The sequence below is a fragment of the Maylandia zebra genome, linkage group LG16 (assembly GCF_041146795.1).
Source record: "Maylandia zebra isolate NMK-2024a linkage group LG16, Mzebra_GT3a, whole genome shotgun sequence".
In the NCBI taxonomy this organism is placed as follows: Eukaryota; Metazoa; Chordata; class Actinopteri; order Cichliformes; family Cichlidae; genus Maylandia; species Maylandia zebra.
In genome coordinates, this window is record NC_135182.1 from 6,922,044 (window position 1) to 6,946,329 (window position 24,286).

At 42.8% G+C, this 24,286-nt stretch overlaps 1 protein-coding gene across 1 annotated transcript; it reads right to left on the reverse strand.

Moving 5' to 3' along the window:
- Window positions 1-1,898: 1,898 nt before the first annotated feature.
- On the reverse strand, window positions 1,899-24,087 carry trim45 (tripartite motif containing 45). The gene is made up of 8 exons (XM_004571996.4): window positions 23,198-24,087; window positions 21,055-21,343; window positions 20,637-20,782; window positions 18,241-18,557; window positions 6,776-6,905; window positions 6,074-6,188; window positions 4,811-4,937; window positions 1,899-4,176 (listed from the first exon to the last, which is right to left on the reverse strand). Exons 1-8 carry the CDS (start codon window positions 23,683-23,685, stop codon window positions 4,022-4,024), a joined length of 1,767 nt encoding a protein of 588 aa, XP_004572053.1. The 5' UTR covers window positions 23,686-24,087; the 3' UTR covers window positions 1,899-4,021.
- Window positions 24,088-24,286: the final 199 nt, after the last annotated feature.

Consider the following 24,286-nt stretch of genomic DNA (forward strand, 5'->3'; position numbering starts at 1 on the left):
TGTCTCTCAGCTGTGAGACAATATTGTACCGTGGTCACTGAGTCTCTCAATTACAAGGTACATTACTTGAGAGCTCAATGATGGGTGAAGGAGGTTTATGAGGTCTGGCACAAGTCCTTCTCAATGTGCTTCAGAGGACTGGTGAGTATCCTGCCTTTTACTGTCATTGTTCTAATTTGGTGTGAGTACGCTCAAGTTCTTTTAGATTGGGTCCACTGAAAGTACAGAGGCTGAGAAGGAGAGGAATCAATAATGACGACAGGTTTGAAGCACTTTATCATCCTTAACCCAAAGCTGCCCTCATCTAATGTGTGTGTGGATGTGTCCTTACCTGCAGTGTCCTAACATTTCCAGCCATGGCTTCTCTTCCTGAGCGTTAGGATGAACATCAGGGGATCGTTCGTTTCCAAGTTGCTGTTAACCGACTGATCACTGTGTTTAATTAAGCAGTGTCACTGCTGACATCGCTGATGTAACTTCCTGTGAAGTGGCTTTTAGTGGAACAGATCCCCATTCATCAAACTTTCATAGAAAGAGAGTCAGTCTAAAAGCGCTTTAGACATTTTCCAACGATAATGCAGTATTCATCAGCTCTGCGGTAAAGACGGCTTGTGAAAATGCTGATTATGAATGATTTGTAGGAATAAAGTGTGGAAAACTTGATGTCAGACGCAGAGGATCAGGAGAATTAGTTCTGGAAGACCAGAGCAAAAAAACAACTCTCTGCTGCAATCTAGTGGTGGAAAGAGGTATTTCTATGAAGTATTTACAAAGTCAGAGAGGGCAAAGTTAAAGTTTCTAAGAGGCTTTGTGCAAACTAAGTCTTCATTTCTATTCTTATAGGAATAAATCATATTCCACAGTGTAGTGGTTAACACATTCACCTTGTATGAGAACAGCTCGAGTTTGAGACCAAGGGGAAACAACCAACCTCAGAGGATCATAAGATAATCAACCTCCAGTACCTTTGGAATTATAATCTGTAGCTTTAATTTATTCCAAAGAAGGAAATACTTTTTTAAAAAAAGAAAAAAGGCAAAAATTTGGATAAAAAAAAAAAAAAGAGGTGAATGTGATCCTTTCCATGCCCCTATACGTAAACAGGACACCAGGTAACAGATTAAGACAAAGAATTTTTCTAAAATGACTCACAAAGATTAAATGTTAATAATGAAGGAACATGGCGCAGACCTGGCCCTCACTATAAACATAAGGTTCACACAGATTACCAAGTATTATGTTTTCAGGCCACATTTCAGACAGTTTTCATCTGGAAAGTGCCACAATATTTACAATCCTTTACAACAATAATTGGGCCATACTTACTATTTCAAATGTGGGCCACATTAGACTCACAACCTAATTAACCAGCGCACAGTAGTGGACTACATTTGCTGTGTTAGACTACGGCCACTTCAGGGTCCCATCCAGATTACTCAAAGCTTACTGAGCCACAGCTTTTCTAAAAGTGGCCACATTTGTTTTATGATAAACTGTCTACCTTTGATAAATTAAATGTAGGCATATATTTGTCTTTTTATTTGTTGCACCAGGTCCATATTAACCATTTACCACATGGGCCACTTTAGGGCACAACCAGACCACACAATCCCAAAAGCACCACATTTTCGCCAAAAATAGCCCATTGCTGCTTGAATGCATGCATTCTGTCCAGACCAGAAGGTTGTTGCTGAATCACTGCCATCCACTGCCCACCCTCCCCTGTTATCAGCCTTTGCCTTTACAATCTGCTGCACTGACCACAAAACAAAAAAGTGACCTAAGAAGCAGTAGCCCTCTAAATTAAATACAGATGTATTATATGCAAAACAACATATTCATTCCTAAATGATTCTATATGTAATTTTCAAAAAATAACTGAAGCATGATATAAGAAGTGACAAAAAACCTCTTTATTAGGTGTAAACAAGTTTAAAAAAAAAAAAGTAATAATAATAATACAGCACCAGGACAAGTTACCTGCTAATACATCCAGATGAATGTGTAAGTCAGAGTCTGATGGAAACACTTCCAGATCTCAGTGTGTGACAGCTTCTCTGTCATTCTGCAGATATTGGCCCACAAGTAGAAAAATTAGTTGTAAATTTCATTTTTACAACTTCATATTGAGCACATGCTACGTAAAAATCATCATGTTCCTTCCACTCAAGTGCAACATGCATGTTGCATTCTGAATACAGAAAAAGTTGCTCATTATAACGCTCAGAAGAAAAACAAGTCTGTATTCTAAGCAGTGTCTGTCTGCACCTTCATGGTCACAGTGCTTTCCAGATAAAGGCTTGAAGCTTGCAGGAGATGAATTCCTAAAGACACTTGAGGAAAAAACCTTTTGTGTGAATATTTTAATAAGTTTCTTCGTTGTTCTGGTAGCACTAACAGCCATTGAATATAAAATTGTTCACATGCGCACAGGACAGGACAGATGCTGTGGCTTGCAAAAACAATCAGATGTTTGCATTTGGAACAGCGAATGAATTTACACTTTGGATGGTTTCCATGCAACGGCCTTCCTTACCTTATGGATTAGCTTACAAATTAATCATTGAATCAAATGTTGTCGAGCAAACATATTTTTGCAGTACTTGGCAGTAGTTGTGCATATAATGATTTCCTTGTAGCTACACATAATGTTTTATTATTATTTTTTAACAAAAATGTATTTATCTACCTGATTTAATACTTAGAACTTGAGTAGGCTGTAATATGTAAATTTGTAGGAAATGGTTATGAATTATTAGTAATGCTATGTGTAATCACCTGTTTTGTGACTATTACATACAAATAATCCAGTAAAAGGCACAATTATGACTAAGTTGTTACTAATGAAGACACAGTAGGTATTGTTATAATACACAACTACTTGGAACTCAAGTAATTAGTCAATATTTATATGACAAATATTCCCGTTATTCAAAATTAATCCCTGTCTGAAATGAGCTGTTTTAGCTCCTTTCCCTCGCCCTTCAAGCTAGCTTTTCTTCTGATTGGCTACCCCTTGTAAACAGCAGGTTTGAACAGCAGGTGGGCGGGGCTGCTGTGCTCGCAGCCAGAGCCACATCCATAGGGGTATCTGCTGTCACTGACATAATGCAGAAACAAGAGTAATAAAAAACCCTGAAGCTTGAGCTTTGGTGCACATGATCAGCTGTTAAAACATTGATCTCATTATTTAACATGTGTCCATATTTGTAACAGCACTGTAAGGAGATGCATAAAATCATTTCTTGACACATAGACTGTTGTTCCACTACCTTATACCTCATAACAGTTACAATAATAGTTACATTATTTCAGAACTGAAAGAACAAAGGAACTATAAAGAAAAATCCATCAAATTTTTTGGGGGGAAAAATAGCATTACAGTCATTTTTTGCTGTCTACACAGGCAAGGTGCCATGTAGGGAGTGGTGGTGTACCATGGCTATATTTACGAAAGTATATTTAGGATTACTTCCTCTGACTGTTTGATATAAAAAGACATAAAATATTCCACAATCTGTTGATTCTGGCTGTTTTTTTTACTGACCATTAAAATCATGAATCAAAAATTTATTTCAGCACCTCAGAACTTCCGAGCTGATTAAAAGGTTAAAAACTTGTAAACTGTCAGCTGTTGCTCCGCTTCCTTTCAGCAAGGCTTTAAGCACATTTCTGTCCTGCTGTGATCGATGCTTCTTCTTTCTCCTTTCTCCTCCAGCGTGAGCATGATAAGCCGACACATAAAGGCACTTTTACAATGTGGACTACACAGAGGACTGTCTGTGTCCCTTGTTAGTCTCTAGCAGCTGGCTGGATACTGTATCACATTAAGCCCGACATGCAGTGACTCTGATGTCCTGCCTCACTAGGTTACTTTCACTTCCCTTGTCTGACCTTTTCAAGTTGGTCCAAGGTTTACGCCGACAACCTCAAGGTTACTTCCCCGCAGCTCTAACCTTTCCATTTCTGCCATCTTTTTATGAAACCGCATCGTCCTGACAGGTCTCGGCTCTGCGTCGCCTCAGAGCTCCACAGTTCGCAGGTGGCTGCGAGGGGAAACGGCAGCCAGCACGCTCTGGGGCAAACACTCCGACTGCTCCGTGGTGCTGCCACAGCAAGACCAGTGAGGCTTCCCGGGATGTCCTTTATGACCATGACCGCAGCCTTTAAATCCTCCTGCAGTCAGACGGACATTCGATGGCAGATGAAATGATGAGAGACAAAATACAAAAGACTGATTTAAGCTTTTTCCTCATTCGTTGCTTACAGGCTCCTTTAGACAGAGATTTTGGAGCTGAATTATAGCAGGTGTGGATAGAATGATTACATCTGTACTTTAATTATCGCCAGCTCATATGAAAATTTGTTTTTCCAGTTTATCAGTCTGTAATAGGTCTACGTTTACCTACATTTACCACAGTGGCTTTGAACATATTTCAGAGTGTAAGTAAATGCAGAGAGAAACAATGATTTCCATAGTGACGGGAAACATTTCAGTAACAGCAACTGTCTCTATTTAACTCAAATTACACACAAAAGACGTGTGATGCTAAGGAACTATATTTCAAACACCTGCTTCTTTTATGAATCAAATAACCTGAAATATAATAGAACACAGAGAGTGTAAGGAAAGCTGGTTTAGCTTAAAAACACAAAGTGCACAGATGATGGTGCCGAGATTCTGTGAAAATCTTAACTTAATTTTGTTCTTCATCTGTGTGTTCTAGTCAACAGCACAGTGTACCCCGAAGTTTGTTCACTGTACACCTGCTCCTTCAGACAGGACATATGAAAGTTATCTGCTGCGTACCTGGCATGGTTCCCGGGCAGCCACAGCGAGCCTCTTTGGCTCCTCCGCTGGAGCAGAAGGAGCAGCAGTGAAACGTCCCTCTGTGACGCCTGAACTTCCTCTTCACATTCAGAACAAATGGAGAGCCCTGCAGAGACAGACAGCACAGAGGCAGTCAACCAGTGTCGGTTGGCACAAGAGCCGTTACAGGGATTCTTCTTGCTTAATAAGGACAACGTTGTGCATAATAACTTGATTTGTCAGGAGGATGTAGAGCCCTGAAGTGACGAGCTGTGCACTGCTAGCAAGGCCACGGCTCCGTCTAGCAGTCAGCTTATTATTTCAATAATTCATATCTCAGCTGTGAAACGCAGCTACTGTTTTCAAACTGTTTCGACAGCGATTACATTTTTGTTTCAACATGTAAATATTATATAAAGAAGAGGAAACTAATTAGACTCTGCAGGTGCCTGGCTGCGAATGGAGTGGCTTTCCTAGATGGTTTCCTAGATGAGACGGGGGCTTGTCCTCGGTTTTTCTTGCTTGGCGGTTATTTTGTGTGTGTGTTTTTTGTTTTCTTTAGTGTGTGGGGTAATTCTTTCCATAGATATTTTGGGGGCAGATTTACTTACAGTGGCTATTTTTTGTGACATTCAAATGCTCTGTAGTGCTTGTAAAGCAGAGCTGAAGGCCTCTCTGTGTGCAGAATTGGTGGACAAAGACGTCCGACCTTCACAGAAGGAAGCTGCAAGGCAGCCTGAGGAGGCCACAGCAGAATAAGGGTTGCCCACGAGGCCGAACCAGAAGGTCGTGGAGGTTGCTGGCATCCTTGCTGCTGGTGTCTGTGTGGAACCTGTGTCAGGTATATCTAGTGAACATCTTTGGGTAATCCCTTTATATAAAGGAGGTGATGGCCTGCATCTCTGTATGAGAGCGTCTGAGTTGGAGATCTCTAAATATCTAAAACTGATCACACCATTTCATGAAACTGAAGTTAATTCATGATGTTTTCAAGTGTACAGCAACCGCACTGTGTTGGCTAAAGCAGTTTTAGCCTCTTTTGTTATAGTGTAAACTTGTAGGCAAACCCCAGGAAGTGAAAGTGTGTACCCATGTATCAACTGAAGATGGCCTTAATTATGAAACTGTGAAAAAACTGTGGCTGCTTGAATCTTGGGTAAGTTTGTTGTCCCCATCTCATTTTGTATCCTGGCCCCTTAGACGGGGCGTAAGAGAAACAAACCAAATTAAAACTTACAGTCTCGACACTTTAGTTTAAAATACCTTGACATGTTGGGCTTTGACACAAACCCATACAGAGTACGCTCCTGGCTGCTGTGGTGTGTATGACACACTGTAGGACCCGTCACTGTTGTCAGTCACAGTCGTCTCCACTTTACTGATGGAAAATAAAAAACATTTTATTAATAATATAAAATATCACTTTAAAACCGCAACTGATAGCACATAGATGTAAACTGCTCTCAAAACATCAGTGCTGGATTCTGAATCTGCTCATTCTGAGAGCATGGATGACCTGTCCGAGCTTTGAGTCATACTCTGATGTATATCAGCCTCTCAGTCTGAAGGTTAACTTATTTCAGACATCCAAAACACCAGTGATCACACACGTGCTGACTTTAGGTAATAACTCAAAGACATTCATGGATCAGACGGCTGTGCTGGCAGATACTAAACAGCTACTAGCCTTCCTGATATTACTGCCCTTGTTTTCAAAGTTACACACTGTTTGATCGTGAATGTGAATAAAAATGATTCATGTGATGTTACGGAGGTCAATAAGAGTGTGCCTCTTTCAACCCAAGTAACAAAAATAGCACAGCACTCAGGCTTAGAGTACTCTGATGACCTGTTCTAAGCAGGTCAATTTTTTAACTAAATGTGTCTTCTGTATGATTTGCTGAGTCAGAAATGCTCAGAGTTAAAATGCTGACCAGGCACGCCACACGCTGTCCCCCCACTCACCAGTTTTTCTTCTCTGTGTGAACGACGCTCACGAGGACGTGCTCTCCACCTCGCGCCAACTGTTCTCCAGCTGAGTCTCGGCACACCAGGGTGAAGTGGCCCAGCTGGCCCTCCGTGCCTTCCTGCAGGCCTGTGACCAACACAGGGTTAAAGGTTAGAATCAAATTCAAATCAAATTCAAATTCAAATTTTATTTGTCACGTACACAGTCATACACAGTACGATATGTAGTGAAATGCTTGGACAACTGCTCGTGACCTAAAGAAAACAAAAAAGGAAAAGGCTATGAATAAGATAGGAAATAAATATGAAAAATTAAAAAGGGTAAATTTAACTAGGAAGGAATAAAATATAAATTAAGGTTAAAAATGAAATAACTGTACAACACAAATTAGAATGAAGGGTAAATTTAACTGGGAAGAATAAGATAAAATATATAAATTAAAGTTGAAAATAAAATAACTGTACAACAAAATACACAATACACAATATAGAACTATATAAGAATGTATGAAGAAATCTAAATATAAATAAATATATACACAATAACAGCAGCTGTACAAGTATTAACCGGAAATGAAGAATATAGTGACCAGTGTTGTGCAAAACCAAAGTCCAGAAAGTCCAGTGTGTGTGTAAGAACCATATGTGTGGGTCAGTACTGTGTGGTGGTGTGATTGAGAGACCGTATCGCCTGCGGGAAGAAGCTCCTCCTCAGTCTCTCTGTGTTGGTCTTCAGGGAGCGGAATCGCTTTCCTGACCTCAACAGAGAGAACAGTCTGTTGTTGGGATGGCTGAGGTCCTTCACGATCTTCCTGGCCTTGGTCCAGCACCGCCTGCTGTAGATTGAGTGCAGGTCAGGGAGCTCGGAGCGGATGGTGCGCTCAGCTGATCGCACAACCCTCTGTAGAGCTCGTCTGTCCTGCATGGTGCTGTTCCCGAACCAGGTTAAGATGTTTCCCGCCAGGATGCTCTCTATGGTGCACGAGTAAAAGTTCCTGAGCACCTTGGAGGGCAGTTGGAAGTCTCTCAAGCGTCTGAGGTGGTAGAGACGCTGTCGGGCCTTTTTCACCACGGTGTTGATGTGACAGGACCATGACAGGTCCTGCGTGATGTGAACTCCGAGGTATTTGAAGCTGTCCACTCTCTCCACTGGGCACTCGTTGATGACGGGGGTCTGGTAGTTCCTCTCCTGCTTAGTGCTGAAGTCCACTATCAGCTCCTTTGTCTTACTGACGTTTAGAAGGAGGTTGTTCCTCTGGCACCAGTTCTCCAGATTCCTAATCTCCTTCAGGTAGGCCGTCTCGTTGTTATCAGAGATCAGGCCCACCACGACGGTGTCGTCAGCAAACTTGATGATGGTGGTGGAGCTGGTAGTGGCCACACAGTCATATGTGTACAAAGAGTACAGCAGGGGGCTCAGAACACACCCCTGGGGGGCTCCAGTGCTGAGAGTGGTGGAGGCTGAGACATGTCCGCCCATCCTTACTGCCTGTGGTCTGCCAGTTAGGAAGTTGGAGATCCACTGACACATAGATGAGCTGAGTCCCAGATGCTCCAGCTTGGTGGTGAGTGTGGAGGGAATTATGGTGTTAAATGCAGAGCTGTAGTCTATGAAGAGCATTTTAACATAATTCCCCCTTCTAGTGTCCAAGTGAGTGAGTGATGTGTGGAGGAGATGAGAGATGGCATCGTCTGTGGAACGATTTGGACGGTAAGCGAACTGTAGTGGGTCCAGTGTGTCTGGTAGTGAAGAAATGATGAAGTCTCTGACCAGGCGTTCAAAGCACTTCATCACTACTGAGGTGAGGGCTACAGGGCGATAGTCATTGAGAGAAGCAGGGTGGGGTTTCTTCGGGACAGGAACAATGATGGACTCTTTGAAGCATGTGGGGATCACCGACTGAGATAAAGAGATGTTGAATATCTCAGTGAACACAGGAGCTAGCTGGTATGCGCAGTCTCTTAGGATACGACCTGGGATGCCGTCTGGTCCTGCTGCTTTCCTGGTGTTCACTCTCTTGAAGGCTCTCCTTACTTCATGCTCGGAGATGACGAGCACGTTTCCGGTGCTGGCAGTATCTTCCTGTCTGCAGCCGTTAGCGCCGCTAACACTAGCATTGTTGGAGACCTTAGCTGCAGCCTCGAAGCGAGCATAGAAAGTGTTCAGCTCGTCTGCCAGAGTCACGGCCGCGTTCGTCATACCGGTTGTTGGTGCTTTATAGTCCGTTATTGTCCTTAGTCCCCGCCACAGGCTCCTAGAGTCACTCTGTTGGAGTTGTGACTCTAGTTTCCTCCCGTAGCGCTGCTTCGCCTCTTTCACCGCCCTCCGCACGTTATATGACGCGGCTTTGTACGGGTCCATGTCCCCCGTCATGAGTCCCGTGTTGTAGGCAGCGGTGCGGGATCTCAGAGCATCGCGGATGGTTTTATCCACCCACGGCTTCTGGTTGGGAAACGTTGTGATAGTCTTTGTCTCCACGGTATCATCCGCTAGTTTCCCGATGAATCCCACAACCGCTTCTGTAAACACGTTGACGTCATCGTCGGAGCTGTTTCTGAACATGCCCCAGTCTGCGTCATCGAGTGCGTCCTGTAACGCGGCCACCGATTGATCCGTCCAGCGCGCGACCTTCCTCTGAACCGGAACTTCCTGTTTCAGCCTTTGTTTGTATTTTGGCATGAGGAAGATGGCGGCGTGATCAGATTTGCCAAACGGGGGGCGGGATTGTGCCTTGTAGCCGTCCTTGACCGTAGTGTAGCAGTGGTCCAGTGTCCTTTCACCCCTGGTGGGGCAGGCGATGTGTTGATAAAAGTTCGGCGCTGCGCGTTTGAGGTTGGCGCTATTAAAGTCCCCCGTCACAATAAGCGCAGCGTCCCGGTGTTGTGTCTGGTGCTGTGTGAGTGCCTCATGCAGCTCGCATAAGGCGGTGACCGTGTCCGCTTGTGGTGGAATATAAACGGCACTTACAATGACCGATGTAAATTCCCGAGGTAGATAAAAAGGACGACACATGATGGACAGTAGTTCCAGATTTGGTGTGCAGGAGCGTGTGAGAGGAACAACGTTCGCACTGTTGCACCAGTTGTTGTTCACCATTAAACACACGCCGCCTCCCCTTGACTTCCCCGAGTCCCGTGTCCTGTCCATGCGGTGAACCGAGAAGAACTCGGCCGGCTGGATGGCGTGGTCCGGCACCGCTGGGTTCAGCCATGTCTCGGTGAAGCAGAGGAGATTGCAGTCCCGAATGTCTCTCTGGAACTTTATCCTGGCCCTGAGGTCGTCAAGCTTGTTCTCCAGTGACTGGACGTTGGCGAGCAGGATGCTAGGCAGAGGTGTGCGGTGTGCACGAGCTCTCAGCCTGTTCCTGACGCCGGCTCGCTTCCCTCTAGGCCGCCGCCGCTTCCCTTTGTTCTCCCTCGAGATCTCACTCGGCCAGCTCGGATCCGGAGTTAAAAACTTCGAATTGTGAGTACATTGTATACCAATAGAAACAAGAGTGTCACTGTCATACCTAATGTACCCAATGGTGATGATTTTGCCGATTTAGAAACGCTGAAAACTAACTTAAAAAACAAAGACAAAGAAAAAGTGGTCGGAGCAGTCGTGACGGCAGCCGACCTCACCGGCGCCATCTTTAATTTGAATCCCGAAGACTGCGCTGAGTAACAAAAAACTACCGCTTGACTAAAAGTGTACCACGGGTCAACAGAAGGCTGAGTCCTGAGGTTGCTGAAAAAACATGGCCGTCCCAAACTGCCACAAAGTTGCCTGTGTCATTATCATTTACCTTAATTACAGCTCAGAGATGTAGCCCATTAGTGAAAAGAGCACCAGGACAAAAGTACGCAGTCATAAGTTGATGTAGGGATCTTCAACAAACTTTATATAAAAGATTACCACTGTAACATAACACACTGGTTTTGGACTCAGCATTCTGAAGCCTGTTCACTGTTGTTACCGCTGGAAATTATGTGTATATATATTTCTATATTTTTAGACCTAAAAGTTATCGTATTTAGAGGAAAGAATGGTGCTCGAAGTTATCAGCTAAGGCTGTACGTCACAGCGGTCATATTTTTATAGATTTCTACTAAGAATCACCACAAGCACAGTGCAGAGGTCAGGTTTAGGGGCTCACTGCTGGCTCAGCCACACTAGAATAAAAACAGAATGGCAGTCTGGTTGTGACTAGGAAACAGGGCTGTGCGATATGACCAAAATCTCATATCCCGATATAAGACATTTATCGTCCTGACAATGATATATATCACAAAAATTTTACATTTTCTGTAAATTCTATGAATCTTGGGTAACTCGACTCGCGTGAAGTGTTTTCAGCTGGGCGTCGTGTTACTAAAGTTGAAATGGCCGCAATTTTCTTTCTATTTATTACACCTGACAGCTCTTTTTAGCTTCTTGTCCGTAAACACTCTTACAAACTATTTCATGTGATTCAGTTTATTTTGAAAAATCTCAACAGGATCTTCAGTTTTATTGTGAAAGGTTTATGTAGAAAATAAACAAGTGGACGGCAGAGTCAAACAATGGTTTTACCGTCGTTGTTGCTAATGGCAACGCATAAAAAGAGTTGCTTGTCTGTCTGTATTGTGGTTATATTAAATATAAGAGGAAGATAGAACTTAAGAAATTCTACACAGTGACCATCAAAATGATGAATTTTTTTTTTGCCATAAACAGTTTATTTTGCGACACCACGAAACAAATGATAGTGTAAAATGAAACGATAGACGTTTTCATATCGTCATCCGATATATATCGTTATACAGAACAGCCCTTCCAGGAAAGGTGGTTAATAATGGTGATGTCATTTAATTGTTTTATTTTTATTCAGTGACCAACTACAAATTGATAAAACAGATAAAGCAGATGACTTGTGATCAGAAGCTGGTTACCTGGTGGGAGGTAACGATGCTCTGCAGTAACTGCCGTTGAATCTAGAATGGCAGACTGACTGACACCACTCTGTGATCAAACAGTCAGTCTGGGCTGATGATGAGCACAACTTGTCTGCATCTCTTTGCACTAGCGGACTCAACTGGTTCTAATCTGGTTCTAGTCCTATATAAAAGCAAGGACACCGAGCACCATAGTCACATTTAGAATTTTGCCACTGAAGTGCTGTCCTGAAGCAATTACGTCACTATTTATCAAGGAAATTTTAAATTTCACACTTCAAATCTACGAGCTTCTGAGTGGACTAAATGTAAGTTAATGTGAATTTTGTTTAATGCAAACTTCTCTTCATGTTCACAGGAACAGTTTTGCAACAGGTGGCAAAAGATTTGTGATTTATTACAGTTGATTGCCATTTGATCCCAGATAGATTGCATGTAGTTGACAAATAGACCCCATTCAATCAAAACCTGACAGAGAGTAGACTCTGACTCTGTCTTCTTGCCATTTTATTGCCGTCTTGATGCACCACTGCTGCTTTGAAGACAGCAGCTGATGGTGAGCTGCCTTTGAAATGGTTGCTTTGAAGTGCAAAGCAATAAATTTAGCTGCGCTTCAGTCTCCAACTACTGTTTTCCCTAGTGTGACTGTAGCATGAAGCCTAGGAGGCAACATTTGAGCTACAGCGCCTGTGTCAGCACACCTGTCAATGGCCCAAACTATCCCGGTGTCCAAATGAATGAACTATAAAGAAAATCACCAACCATACAATTTATATGATGGTTTACACAACCTATCACTCTGTAAACATGCTTTTTCATGCTGGTACGTTGGAGCATTTTAACCTGGGAGTTTGGAGGCATCTTGTTTATCGGTTTATTTATGATGTGTAAAGGTTAAATACATGGACACAACCTCTTCATATGCAGAGATTTCACAAATGGCAAGAGCACACAGACACACAAACACCCAGAAAAGATGTTTCAAGGTAGAGAAAAGTTGGTAACAGTACAAAGAAGGACAAAAAAACCCTACAAAGAATAAATGAGGCACTTTATCATTCAGACACACTACGACACTGAGACACCTGGACATTTGTCTTGTGCCTCTACAGGTTTCAGTCACACAGATGCACGATCACAATTTCAATACAGCCCTCCGCTCAGCGCTTACGCAGGTCAGTGTCCAGATGAACGAACTGCATGTGGAGGGGACTTCAAGTGCAGCTGGACTTCAGCATTGTCGAATTTCTCAAATACCTCTGCGTCATTATTTAGCATTTCATTAACTTGTTCCGCTGTCTCGTTCAAGATATTCATCAGCTGTTTCTGTCGTGTTACAGCGCGCATCACCTGTGTTCACTCCAATGATTAATGCCGCTTTGCGCCTGCTCGTCAGAGTCCATTAGCAGTTTGATAACAAATGATCCCACGCTGTGTTTTCATTTGTTATTATTCAGTGTTTTCCAGCAGCTGCAGGGAGAGCTGTTTGGATGCTAATGGAACTAACTCCAGCGGCTCCTTCACTGATGATGAATGGGAGTACTGGTTAAGGGGCCGAACTGTCGTTAATAACGGTGCAGCACTATTGCGTTACGGGACTCCTGCTGAAGTTGAAAGGTCCTGATTTTAAATTTCTGCTATATATGAGCCACACCAAGAAGACACGTGTGCTCTCTGAACTTGATGCTCAGACACAACATTTATATTCTTCTAATTTCACTCGCAGAAAGCTGCTCGAGGTGGACCCAGGGTGAATCTGACTAACATGACAGAGTTGTGTGAGAGTGATCTCATGGTTACTTTTCATGTTTGTATACATTGTATTGTGTACAGATGACTTTTGCAATTATGCCTAATCTCAAGATGGAATTATTCATCATTTGGATCATGATGATCACATGCATGTTTACGTGCCCCCTCTGGCACTTGGGCCTGTACGCCCAGCGTGTGCAGCAGTGGGGCTGAAGCTGACGACCAAAAGTATATTTATTATCAAGACATTTTAAATATTTGTGTTATTATGCTGGTCAGGAAAACCCAATTATTTAAAGACTTCAATGGACACCTTTTAAATTGCTTTAACTAACGAAAATGACAAAGAGAATTCATGAATACACAGTGTCAGGGTTTTTCCTGGCTCAAACTGGGCCTTTGGGGGTGAATACACAATGGGAGCATGACTGGTCTGCATATACAGGGAATATACAGTTTTCATAAGACTCTATGCAAAAAGTAAGAACACTGCATGATTCATTAGCTTCTGACTGACTGCAAGGTCAAGGAAGCGCAGATCAACACCCCTCCACCATTGTGCAGTTCCAGAAGTCTTGTGGTCTTTTCTGATAAAACTTTGCAAACCTTCCAATAAAATCATATTTGTTTAGTCTTTTTCTAATTGTACTTTTATGAATTTTGACACGTTAGCTGAGGACTGAGATGTAGCACTCAGGTTATTTTTCAATTTCTCCAAGCAATGCACGAACATCCTGGAAAAACCTGGAACTGTCTTGAATGTTTTCCACTTGTCAATAATGTTTCTCACTGCAAAATGATTGACTTTGAACTCTTTGGAAATACATTTATAACCCTTCCCAGAAATACCCAGCACTTCGGACTAGTAAATTGCCCAAACTGCTGCTTTTCTTCCTGATGATTAGTGGATTAGATTAGCAGCCCCTGGTTAGTATGGACCTTCTTTATTCCTATGGAAACAGTAAGAGTACACTTAGCTTACTGATTCCTTGGTGAAAGGTGAAAACCTCTTCTTGGGCGCCAGAGTTTTTATCTGCATGCAATATATTTAAATGTCTTTACGTTAGATTTTTGCAGTTATTTTTTTAAATAACATCTTCCCATTTTAAATGGTAAAATGGCCTGTATTTATATAGTACTTTTAACCTAAACACTGCATTTCAGTGGAGCCTAAGTTACATATAGCTTAGCTAATATGAGCTGATACTGGTCTATTACAGATTTTTATCATTATCAACATATAATTATTTCTGATGTACACCAATATTAAAAGATTTAATACAAATAAAAATAAATAGGGAGTGCTGAGAGGGTTGTTTCATCCAACCTTTCAGCACTCTCTTCAGCACATATAAAGTGGCATTGGCGCTGAGCGGACAGAGGGGTAAGTTAGGTGCGTCTTGACAGTAAATTGATTGAACATACGGTTGCATTATCTGTGAATCTCTGTTCGTCTTCTTGCTAAGCTGAGTACTAGCAGCTGTCACCACTAAAGACACAGCTCTTCTCACCCACAATTCACCTGTGCTGCTCAGTCTTGCAGTCCATTTCAACACTTCAAATCTTCTTTTCGCACAAAGAGGGGATAATCGTTGGTAAGCCTCTGGGATGTCCACTTTCCTATACTCAAGACTGAAATCTGAACCCCTAAATTGAGAGTGTCACACTGTGTTAAACTGATTGCAGTCAATTTGGGAAGAATAAACAACTTAAAGCTGGAAAAAGCTGGTTTATCTGATGCATTGATCCTCAATTTGGAGGAAAAAAACGTAGAAGCTTTAGCAACCGAAGTCAGCCCAAAGTAAAGCTGGATAAATGAAGAGGTTGCTGCAGGGACCAGAGAGCTGTGTACGGCTCTACATCTAATGCAGTACACACGACTTTAATACAGACCCAAGCAAGCCCCCACACAAACAGACTGCCTGACATCACATGGCAGACTGACTCTTTGGCAAACATTGGCAGCGGCTCTTGGATACCAACGAGACTCAACAAAGAAGTCCAAATTTGCTTTGGTTTCCCATTTATCACAAGTAAACACTGCTTTAATCCGAGCTCTGGGACAGAGAGAGAAACGCTGCTACAAATCTCCTGCTTGCTGCGTCTGCATATGTGTGGTGGAAGGATGGGAACTGTGGCAGTACCTGGGTGCTTTTCTGAGCAATGAATAAGGGCTGCAGTTTGCATAATCAACTGATGCGCAAATGATTATTTCTACAATAACAAATGAGGTGATTTAGATCACACAGACTGTCACAAGGAGAACCTTTGGGCATATTTCTGTCTCCTCACATTAGTTTTCTGATTAACTGTTAACTTACTAAGGACAGCAGTAGAAGCAATCATTTAAACAAAAGGAAAAGCAAGCAAACCTTCCCCGTGTGCATGCTTCTCCTCTATTATAAAACATTTTAACACAAAAGGAAAGTCGTAAATATTCTGTCGCTCAAAAGCTGCCCTGTACTCTTGCTGATCCCCGTTCCTCCAACACTGCATGTGTCCCTGTTATGTTTGTGCACTGCCTGCAGGCCTCTTCAGTCACCTAAACATTCCTTCACTCCAGAAGGAATTTCTGCCTTTAAGCCAAAGTCCCCAGAGACAAAACAACAGTCTTTATGTGCTGCATGAGTCTGTACTGTCGTCTCTGCCTCACACCAACCTTCGGTCTCTAAACTGATGTGGCTAGAAAAACAAGAGTTCTGAGTTTAAATGAATTTGCTTTTGTCACTGTTACACACTCTTTTAAAATATTACTCAGTTCATGTGACTCTCAGCTTCAGGTCATCTGGTTCCTTGAATATAAAAACAGAAATGCCTAAAGCTGTTTTCATGTTAGAACAAAGAAAAAGTCATTGGTAAAAGAGTCGAGTTAGCTTTTAGCAAACTCAAAGCTAAACTTACAATACTGTGCAAAAGTCCTGATGTGGACTCAGTGGAAGAGTGGCTGTCAAGAAGCCATTTTTAAGGAAGGAAACGGGGAAAAAGGCTAATGTAAGAACTGGACTGAAAATCAGATCTGATGAAGCGATGAATCTAAACGAGAGATTATTGGTTCAAAATGGTCGTCGCTATGTACAGAGGAGGTCGGGGGAAAGCTAAAACAGGATGTGCTTACAGGTTTATGACTGCAGTTCAGCCAGTGGCTTTTGGAAACTTGTGGAAATGAATGGAATTATGAACACTGAAAAGTATCATCACATTTCTGATCCCCAATGCAGTACAACTGGGAAAGCGTCTGATTGGGAATGGTGTCATTGTGTAGCAATGACACAAACAGTGCAAATGCAGTATGCATACCTGCATAGAAAAACATATAATGCATCACTATCAGTCATGGATGGGGCTCCCCACAGCCTGAACCTCAGCGTTACTGAATTTCAAGCTTGTGAGAATTGTACAAACTCTATTTTTGCCTTACATACTGTATTTTCAGGGGGTATTTGTATGTGTTTCAATAAATCACTGTACCCATTTCCAATTTTCCTAGGAAAATCTAAATGGAAGATGACCCAAGACCTGTACATAACAGACTTACAATAATAAAACAATGGTCATAATGATGATGCAATGAGTCATTTTAGGCAAAGACTGTATATAAAAGACGGACACAGTCACTATGATGACTTGTTTGTAGATTAACGTTTTAAAACCTTCAGTTTGACATTTTGTCTGTTTCTTTAAACTTGGCATGAATGTATTTGGGTAAGAGGGCAGCCCAGGAGGTAGTCTGGTTAGCATGGTGTTTGTAATTTACTGAGACATTATGTGGGATCTGTCCACCTAAAACATGCTTTAATCATATTTACTGTCTTTTTTAAAAAAAAAAAACTGAATTCGGAATGACACGAAATGTCACCCAACTATAACTCAAAACAGTCCAGTAAGGCACAAATTTTACCTTTAACACAATTAAAATGGGTGACTTGCATAAAAATTCACCTGCGTGGTTGTCATGAAGTACAAAAATTTGCCACAGAGACCAAAACAAGTTTTTGTGGCACGCTGTCAACATGTTTACTTCTGCTCTAAAGATGGGGAATTTAACATGGAGGTCTATGGAAAGTGAGTGATTTTTGGAGCCAGCCTCAAGTGGCAATTTGAGGAACTGCACTTTTCTGGCACTTCTGTGTATGCTGCATCTTTGAGTCTTGAAAGTTGCTGATATGGTTTAAGGCAGGGGTGTCAAACATCTGGCCCATGATACAATTATATCCGGCCTGCAAGATAAATTCATATGTATATATGTATATTAATGGCCCGTCAGTATGTGGGAGCCGAATATTCAGCCCTACTAAGAATCTATGCAGGCAGGGGTCAGACTTTATTTTGATGGGGACACAATGCGGCCAATAATATGCAGGCAGACAAGGATCATACCATTATGTGAAATAACGAAGCGGGGCAGATGTTCTGAACACAGCAAGTGGTAGTGGTACAGGCCAGGTACACAGGGTGTCGAAAAAAGTGAAGAAATGAGTGCAAATGTAAAATAAGCAACATCTGGCTGCATTTCAGTGATATCGGAGACCTCAAAGCTCAGTGCAGAATTTATAAAAATAGGAGGGGCTAAAGTGATATCGGCTTAAATTTGTGGAGGAGAAAAGGTGTCAAACTTGTCCATAGCACAGACTAACAATTGGTTTTATTGCCGGTAAAAACACTAAAAAAAAAAATAAAAAATACAATATGTACACATGACCCTGAAAATAGTTTGCTGTGATTTATTTAAGAGTGTTATTGAAGCAAGTATGGATTCCTAACCTTCTGTACACATGGTTGAAACTGTCTTTTACCTTCTCCTTCAATGGTGCACCTGCTGACATCCACCGTCTTAGAGTTGATTACCCCGACCACAGGGTAGCCCTCCACCTCCCCTGCGGGTTCCCTGGGCATGAAGGATATACTGCTGCCATCGTCAGGGGCAACGGTTGCTGGGTGGGGGTCATAACCCCTCTCTGCCAGGCTGGTGAGTCTTCTCAAGGTCACTCCTTTGGCACTGAGGATCTCAGCGTCAGACCCACAACTCAGGAGCCGCTCTGCGAACTCCACACTGCCTCGGATGTCCAGCAGAGCCTGCTGAAGCTGCACCCCCTGTAAGTGGAGGTGGTTCCTGGTAAACAGAGAAGTTAGACAAGCAAAAGTTGAAAGCATTTCCTCACAGTAATCTTGGTAGACTCTCTGTGGTTTCTGTGGCATGGCAGTGAATAATTACTGTATTACAATATTCAAGAAATAAATGGATTGCTTATGCTTGTTTAATTCTGGTTCATTTTTGTGTGATTAAAAGGTTATGATCAGTTCAAAACACACAGAATTAGCTCTGTTTCAGGAGATTTCAAACGCGCTGGGGTTACAGTACGTCAACAGCTTCACAAAATGAGAAACACTTTTAAGTCCAGTGAAGACAACATCCACTTGGAATCAGCTAAAAAGAGCATTTGGACATTAGACAATAAGACAACAGCATCGATATCAAACACACTGCCAGTGAAACTGCAGCCGCTCAGCTTATTGACTTTTTATATATACTGGCACAAAAATGTGTCGAAATGGATCCACGAACACTTAGCAGAAGATTTCCTGGGTTTTATTTTCTGGGTCTGACTTTATAATCTAAACACTGATGAGGTTGTAATACTAAGAACAAAACAAAACTGTAATAACCTGTTAATCTTAACCACAACTTTGGCGACTCTATATCATAATCAGTAACTACTCGGTAAACTATTCAGTCCTGGGGTGGTTCATTCATCTTTAGGCAGTGCGAGGAAATTGATTCATGAACAGCATTGTGTCCTGCTGTGGCAATAAGCTCCTGTCTCCTCTTGAGAAATAGCTTTGGGAAAGGTAATGATATGCTAATTAGCCATCTATGCATTTTGCTTTCTCAACTAGCCATGTGGCGCTACGGTGGTTAAAGCACAGTATTCTGATGAGAACTGTGTTTTCTAAAAACTATGAGGTAGCGAATGCCACTGGAAAAACACCAAAATTTCATGTTTTATTCATAATCTAATGCGGACCTTCCCAAAGTGTGGGGCCCGCCCCCTGGGGGGGACGCTTGGACACTGCTATCACGGGCGCCCACACAAACGCAAAGCAGGAGAGGAAGCATCGCTGAATATGTTTCCAAACCAACTTCATTCTAAGCCAAAGACTAGAAAATATGGTGAAGCATGTCTGCCCTTTGGTTTCACCTGCACAAGTGCCGAGGTAGGTCTCCCTGCAGAATTGGTCTTTCCTTTGTAGGGAGCAGCGCTGGGCTCTTCAAATCACAGACAAACAGGATCCCACATTCTTGATTTTTAGTTCACAAACACTTGTAATGACTAACTACTCCTGACATTTTGGAGATGTTAGCTCTTTATACAGTAAAGTTACAGCAGGATACAAATAATATCAGGCTGATCCTGTCACGATTTGTTCCCCCGGTTCAAATCACAGACAAACAGGATCCCACAGCTGTTGATGTTTTTAAACCCATTTTGCACAGAGAGGCACTTTTTGAAAAATGTATTGATAGCAATGTTGAATATTATTACACAGGAAAAAACAACTACATGTAAAATAATCACACCGTGACGCCTCTGCCTTTGTAAACGGAGGGACAGTAACTGCGTGTGTGTAAGCGTGTAAAACCTGCAGATAGTCAGATTAACAGTATTTTGTTTCTGCAATTCCTCTCATGTAAACAATAACGTGGCGCACAGCGTGACGTGAAAAAAGGCACATCCCTTTGACGCTGCGTGACGAACCCTGTATTCCTCGTCCACACGGAAACGCAAAAAAGGAGTTTTAAAAATCTCAGTTTTCAGTTGTAAACACCATTTACGTTTGGACGAAACAGCTGCGTTTTCAAAAATACCCGTGTAGGTGCGGACGCAGCGTAAAAGAGTTAGTAGTTTATTTTATTACTACCTGTAATTTATTGCAGTTTACTTGTATTTGCTTAATTGTTTACTAAATGTTTGAGGTGTGAAATAAACCGCAATGGAGCAAAATATGGGTGTGTGTGGTTGGAGGATGTGTTTGTGTTTGTGCGTGCGGGGGGGCATTTTTGTAAAACAAAGGGGGGCCTAGCAAAAAAAGTTCGGGAACCACTGATCTAATGTAATGTGGGAAACCCAGGATCTAGAGAATCGTCAAATCCCCGCTAAGTTTAAGCTGGTCAGTATGCATGTTTTCATACCTCCGTTGGACTCGGAGCTCCTCCAGACGCCGCAGCAGAGACAGACAGTGGGCTTCCACTGCGCTGGCGTAACCTCGTGCGAATGCCCTCACCTCACTGGCTGTGGCCTCAACTCGTGCCTGCAAAGTCTCCTGAGATGCTTCCACCTGTGCCAGTGGAAATGTATATTATAGTTCTAAAAGCAGATACTGGGTATTTAAAATAATAAGCTTAACAAACTGTGCTAGAACAGGTTTTCAGAACGAGTATGTGGCTTTTTTTCTCCTCTGAGGTGACAGCGGCGGTGCCCTTTGTTTAACTGTGAGCTACCCAAATTTCATGCCACTTGTTGTAAACATGAAGCGCTGGCAACGACAGAAGGTATTGGGACACTGGCTCAAAAGTCTGTATATCTTCCCAGTAAAATGGCAGTCTTCACCTTCTGCAGTGACTCCTCCAGTCGCTCGAGTCGGGGTCGAAGGTGCACGTTAACCAGCTCTCTGATACGGTCCCCATGGCGATCGATAACATCACGTGTGGGGCAGCAGCGGTGGTCGCGGTGCAGCGTGGCGGCACACTCCAGGCAGATGGGCAGGTCGCAGGGCTGACAGAAAAGCCGCAGCTCCTGTCCCGGGTGCAGGGTGCAGAGGACAGGCCGGACCAGACGACCACAAGCCTTCAGCTCCTCCAAAGCCTGAATGGAGTGAGATGCTGTTCGCTTCTGCCGTCTGAGGACACACAGACATATGAGCACATCTTTAAGTCAGAACACAGATCTGGATTTCCCAGGATGTCTGCTACTGTCTGTGCAGACAGTGTTAGTGTGTTAGTGCACAGAACGGCTCAGAATCCATCTTGAAGACATACGTAAACAAGATCAGTTAGTGATGAAGAAGAACAGAGTAAAATACAATTTAAACCTCAGTCTCTTCAAAGCAGAATATATATTTAAAAAAAACCCTCAAATTTCCACTGTAACTGACTGCGGTGCAGAGAGTAGCACAAAACAGCCTTTAATAAGTCACGCCTAACCATTAGTGTTTTGCCACTGTTAGGACAAACACAAAAGACAAACAAACAAATAAACAAAATATCCAGTTGAATAAAAGTATCTGAGAAAACCACCATCAGTTCCTAATATATACAAAGTTTATGGTCTCAGCCAGTAACTCCAGGGGCCTGTCTCGATATGCGTACTTGCGTTCTTGTTAACTCGTGATACGTCATCAGTCGGAGACCAAGTACTGTTCCAATTCAAAGTACGCATCAAGCCGAAAACGCAAAAAATTTCCGGATGTGTTCTCGCTCTGCCTGTTTTATCGAGCATGCATCGGTGGTGACTTGTGTGTACTGGGTACAGCTAAATATCCCAGAATGCATTTAGTCCAAAACCCAAATGCAGCAATGGCAGAGGAGCGCAGCTAAAAACTTTTAAATATTACTCTTTCTGGGTCACAAAATAAACTTTTAAGTTATTTTCAAGCGAGAATGAAGCTGTGTAAACTTCAAAGATCTGCTCGATTTATCAAGCTATCAAATATTTCCAAACGTGATCCGATTTCGGAGACGTCTGTTACCAACCAGCTCCATAGCAGACCGGGAGGTTGAGGATCACAAGAGCTGGTGAGAACAGTGGACTCCTGGCACATCGTTTACAGAGATATATTTCAATTCAGGAGGAAACATTTTCACCGGGAAGAACAGCATGTTAATACGTGGAGATTCTGAAGGCTGCTTCAAAATGATCAGATTATATTTTAAATATTTGTTCAGTTCTCTTCCAAACCCCAGCAGCTGTCTATTGTAATTTTTGAGTGTCCACTAAAATAAAAATAAAAGCCTTCTAACATCTCACCTGTTTGTTTTTATTAAGGCATACATGTACACAATTTTTATTAAAAGTGATTTCGCTACTGAGGTTAAACATGATATATAAGTCACTTAGATCATTTCTAATTGTTAATGTTTGGTTTATTTCAGTGTTTTATTTGTTCCTGGGTAGATCGGTTTGGCTGAGATTTAAGTTAAGCTTCATAACATATTAATCACAGTTAAATTAAGAGGGGACGGCAGCAAAAACTCCTGACCTGAGACATCATCAAGTACGCTGGTGTTCCAGTTGTACAAATCGTGTGTCCATGATCGTGTTCTTGGCAAGTCCGGACTCGCGTACTTGAGAATTGAGAAAGGATCCAGGTCTTAATGAATAAAACATGCTGCATAATTTGCAATTTTTTGTCACCAAACAGCAGAGTGTGCTTTTTGACCTCTCAGGGCCACAGTAGCCTAAGATGCACAGCCTGACACTTGGAAATCTCAAAAAGGAATGGATGACGTTTTTGCAATAGCCATCTTCCATTTACAGTCTGTGGAACAGACTCAAACGAAAACCAAACATTTTATCAAGCAGTAGAAGTAATAGATTAAAATTTTAAACACGGTAAAAACCTAATTTAATACATTAGACAGCAAAAAACAAATAAACAAAAAACAGCATGTGGGATGTACGAAGGGATAAAGAAAACTGAGCTAAGGCATAATAGCAAAACAGAATTAAAAACTAGCCTCGGAGCTAACTGTACCTATGCGCTTGGCAGCAGAACTCGCACAGGTTGACGGAGCACACCTCGCAGCGGCTCCCAGCACCTCCTTCTCCGCACAGGTCGCATCCCAGCGGGCCGTCCGTTTCCAGGGTCTCCACGAATACTTCGTCCAGCGCTAAGTGGTCGGTACTCAGCCCGACGTGCCCGGACGGAGGGAGGTCTACCTCTGAGTCACAGTCAGGGCAGAGCACCGTGATAGTGACGGCGGGTCGGTCTGCCTCCAGTGGTTTGTCCCGCTTACCGCCCTCCGGAACATCCCGTTGTATACGTGAAGACACCGAAAACGGCTCCAGCTGAGCGATGCAGTCAGAGCAGAACGTGTGCAGACACGGCAGGATTTTAGGGTCCCGGTACAGGCGCTTACACACCTTACACACCGCTCTGGGATTCACCAACACGTCGCTCTGCTCGCGTCCAGAGCTCTGTGCTCCCTGCTCCGACGTTTCTTTCTGCTCAGACTGCGACATTGTTCAGTTTGGGTGATTTCTGGAGCAAGAATAAAGGGGGAAAAACCCCAGCGAGTTCGAAAAAGTTGTCAGAGCTGAAGGAAACTTCTGTATAATCCCCTTTCTGCATAATAAATCACACGTTTTCTGCACTGCGGCAATCCACCCCATTCATTAATTAAAAGGCCATTCGAAAGCTCCACTTTTGATCATGAGAAGTTTACTGCTCCATGGGACATTTGACACCTCTCTCATTGGCAGACCAATAGGAAACCTCTCCCGGGCTATCCGGGGTGGTCCAAAACTTTACCGAAGTCTTCAGCACAGTGTGGGACTTTGACTGCCCCCATCTACCGGCAGGACGGTGGAAGATATATCCACTCACTGCCTGCATTTAAACCAGCGGTCCCCCGGGCCACGGACCGGTACCGGTCCGCGAGTCGTTTGGTACCGGGCCGCGAGAGTTGATGCTCGGGTGTGAAATTCACGTTTTTCAGGGTTTTTATCGTTAACTCGGTTTGCCTGGGTCTTTTCCCGTGTTGTAGTTGTGTCTTATTTTGAAAAGAAATATTTACGTTACCATAGCGACCAGAGAGCATTAAGGGGGAGAGAGGAGGACGTT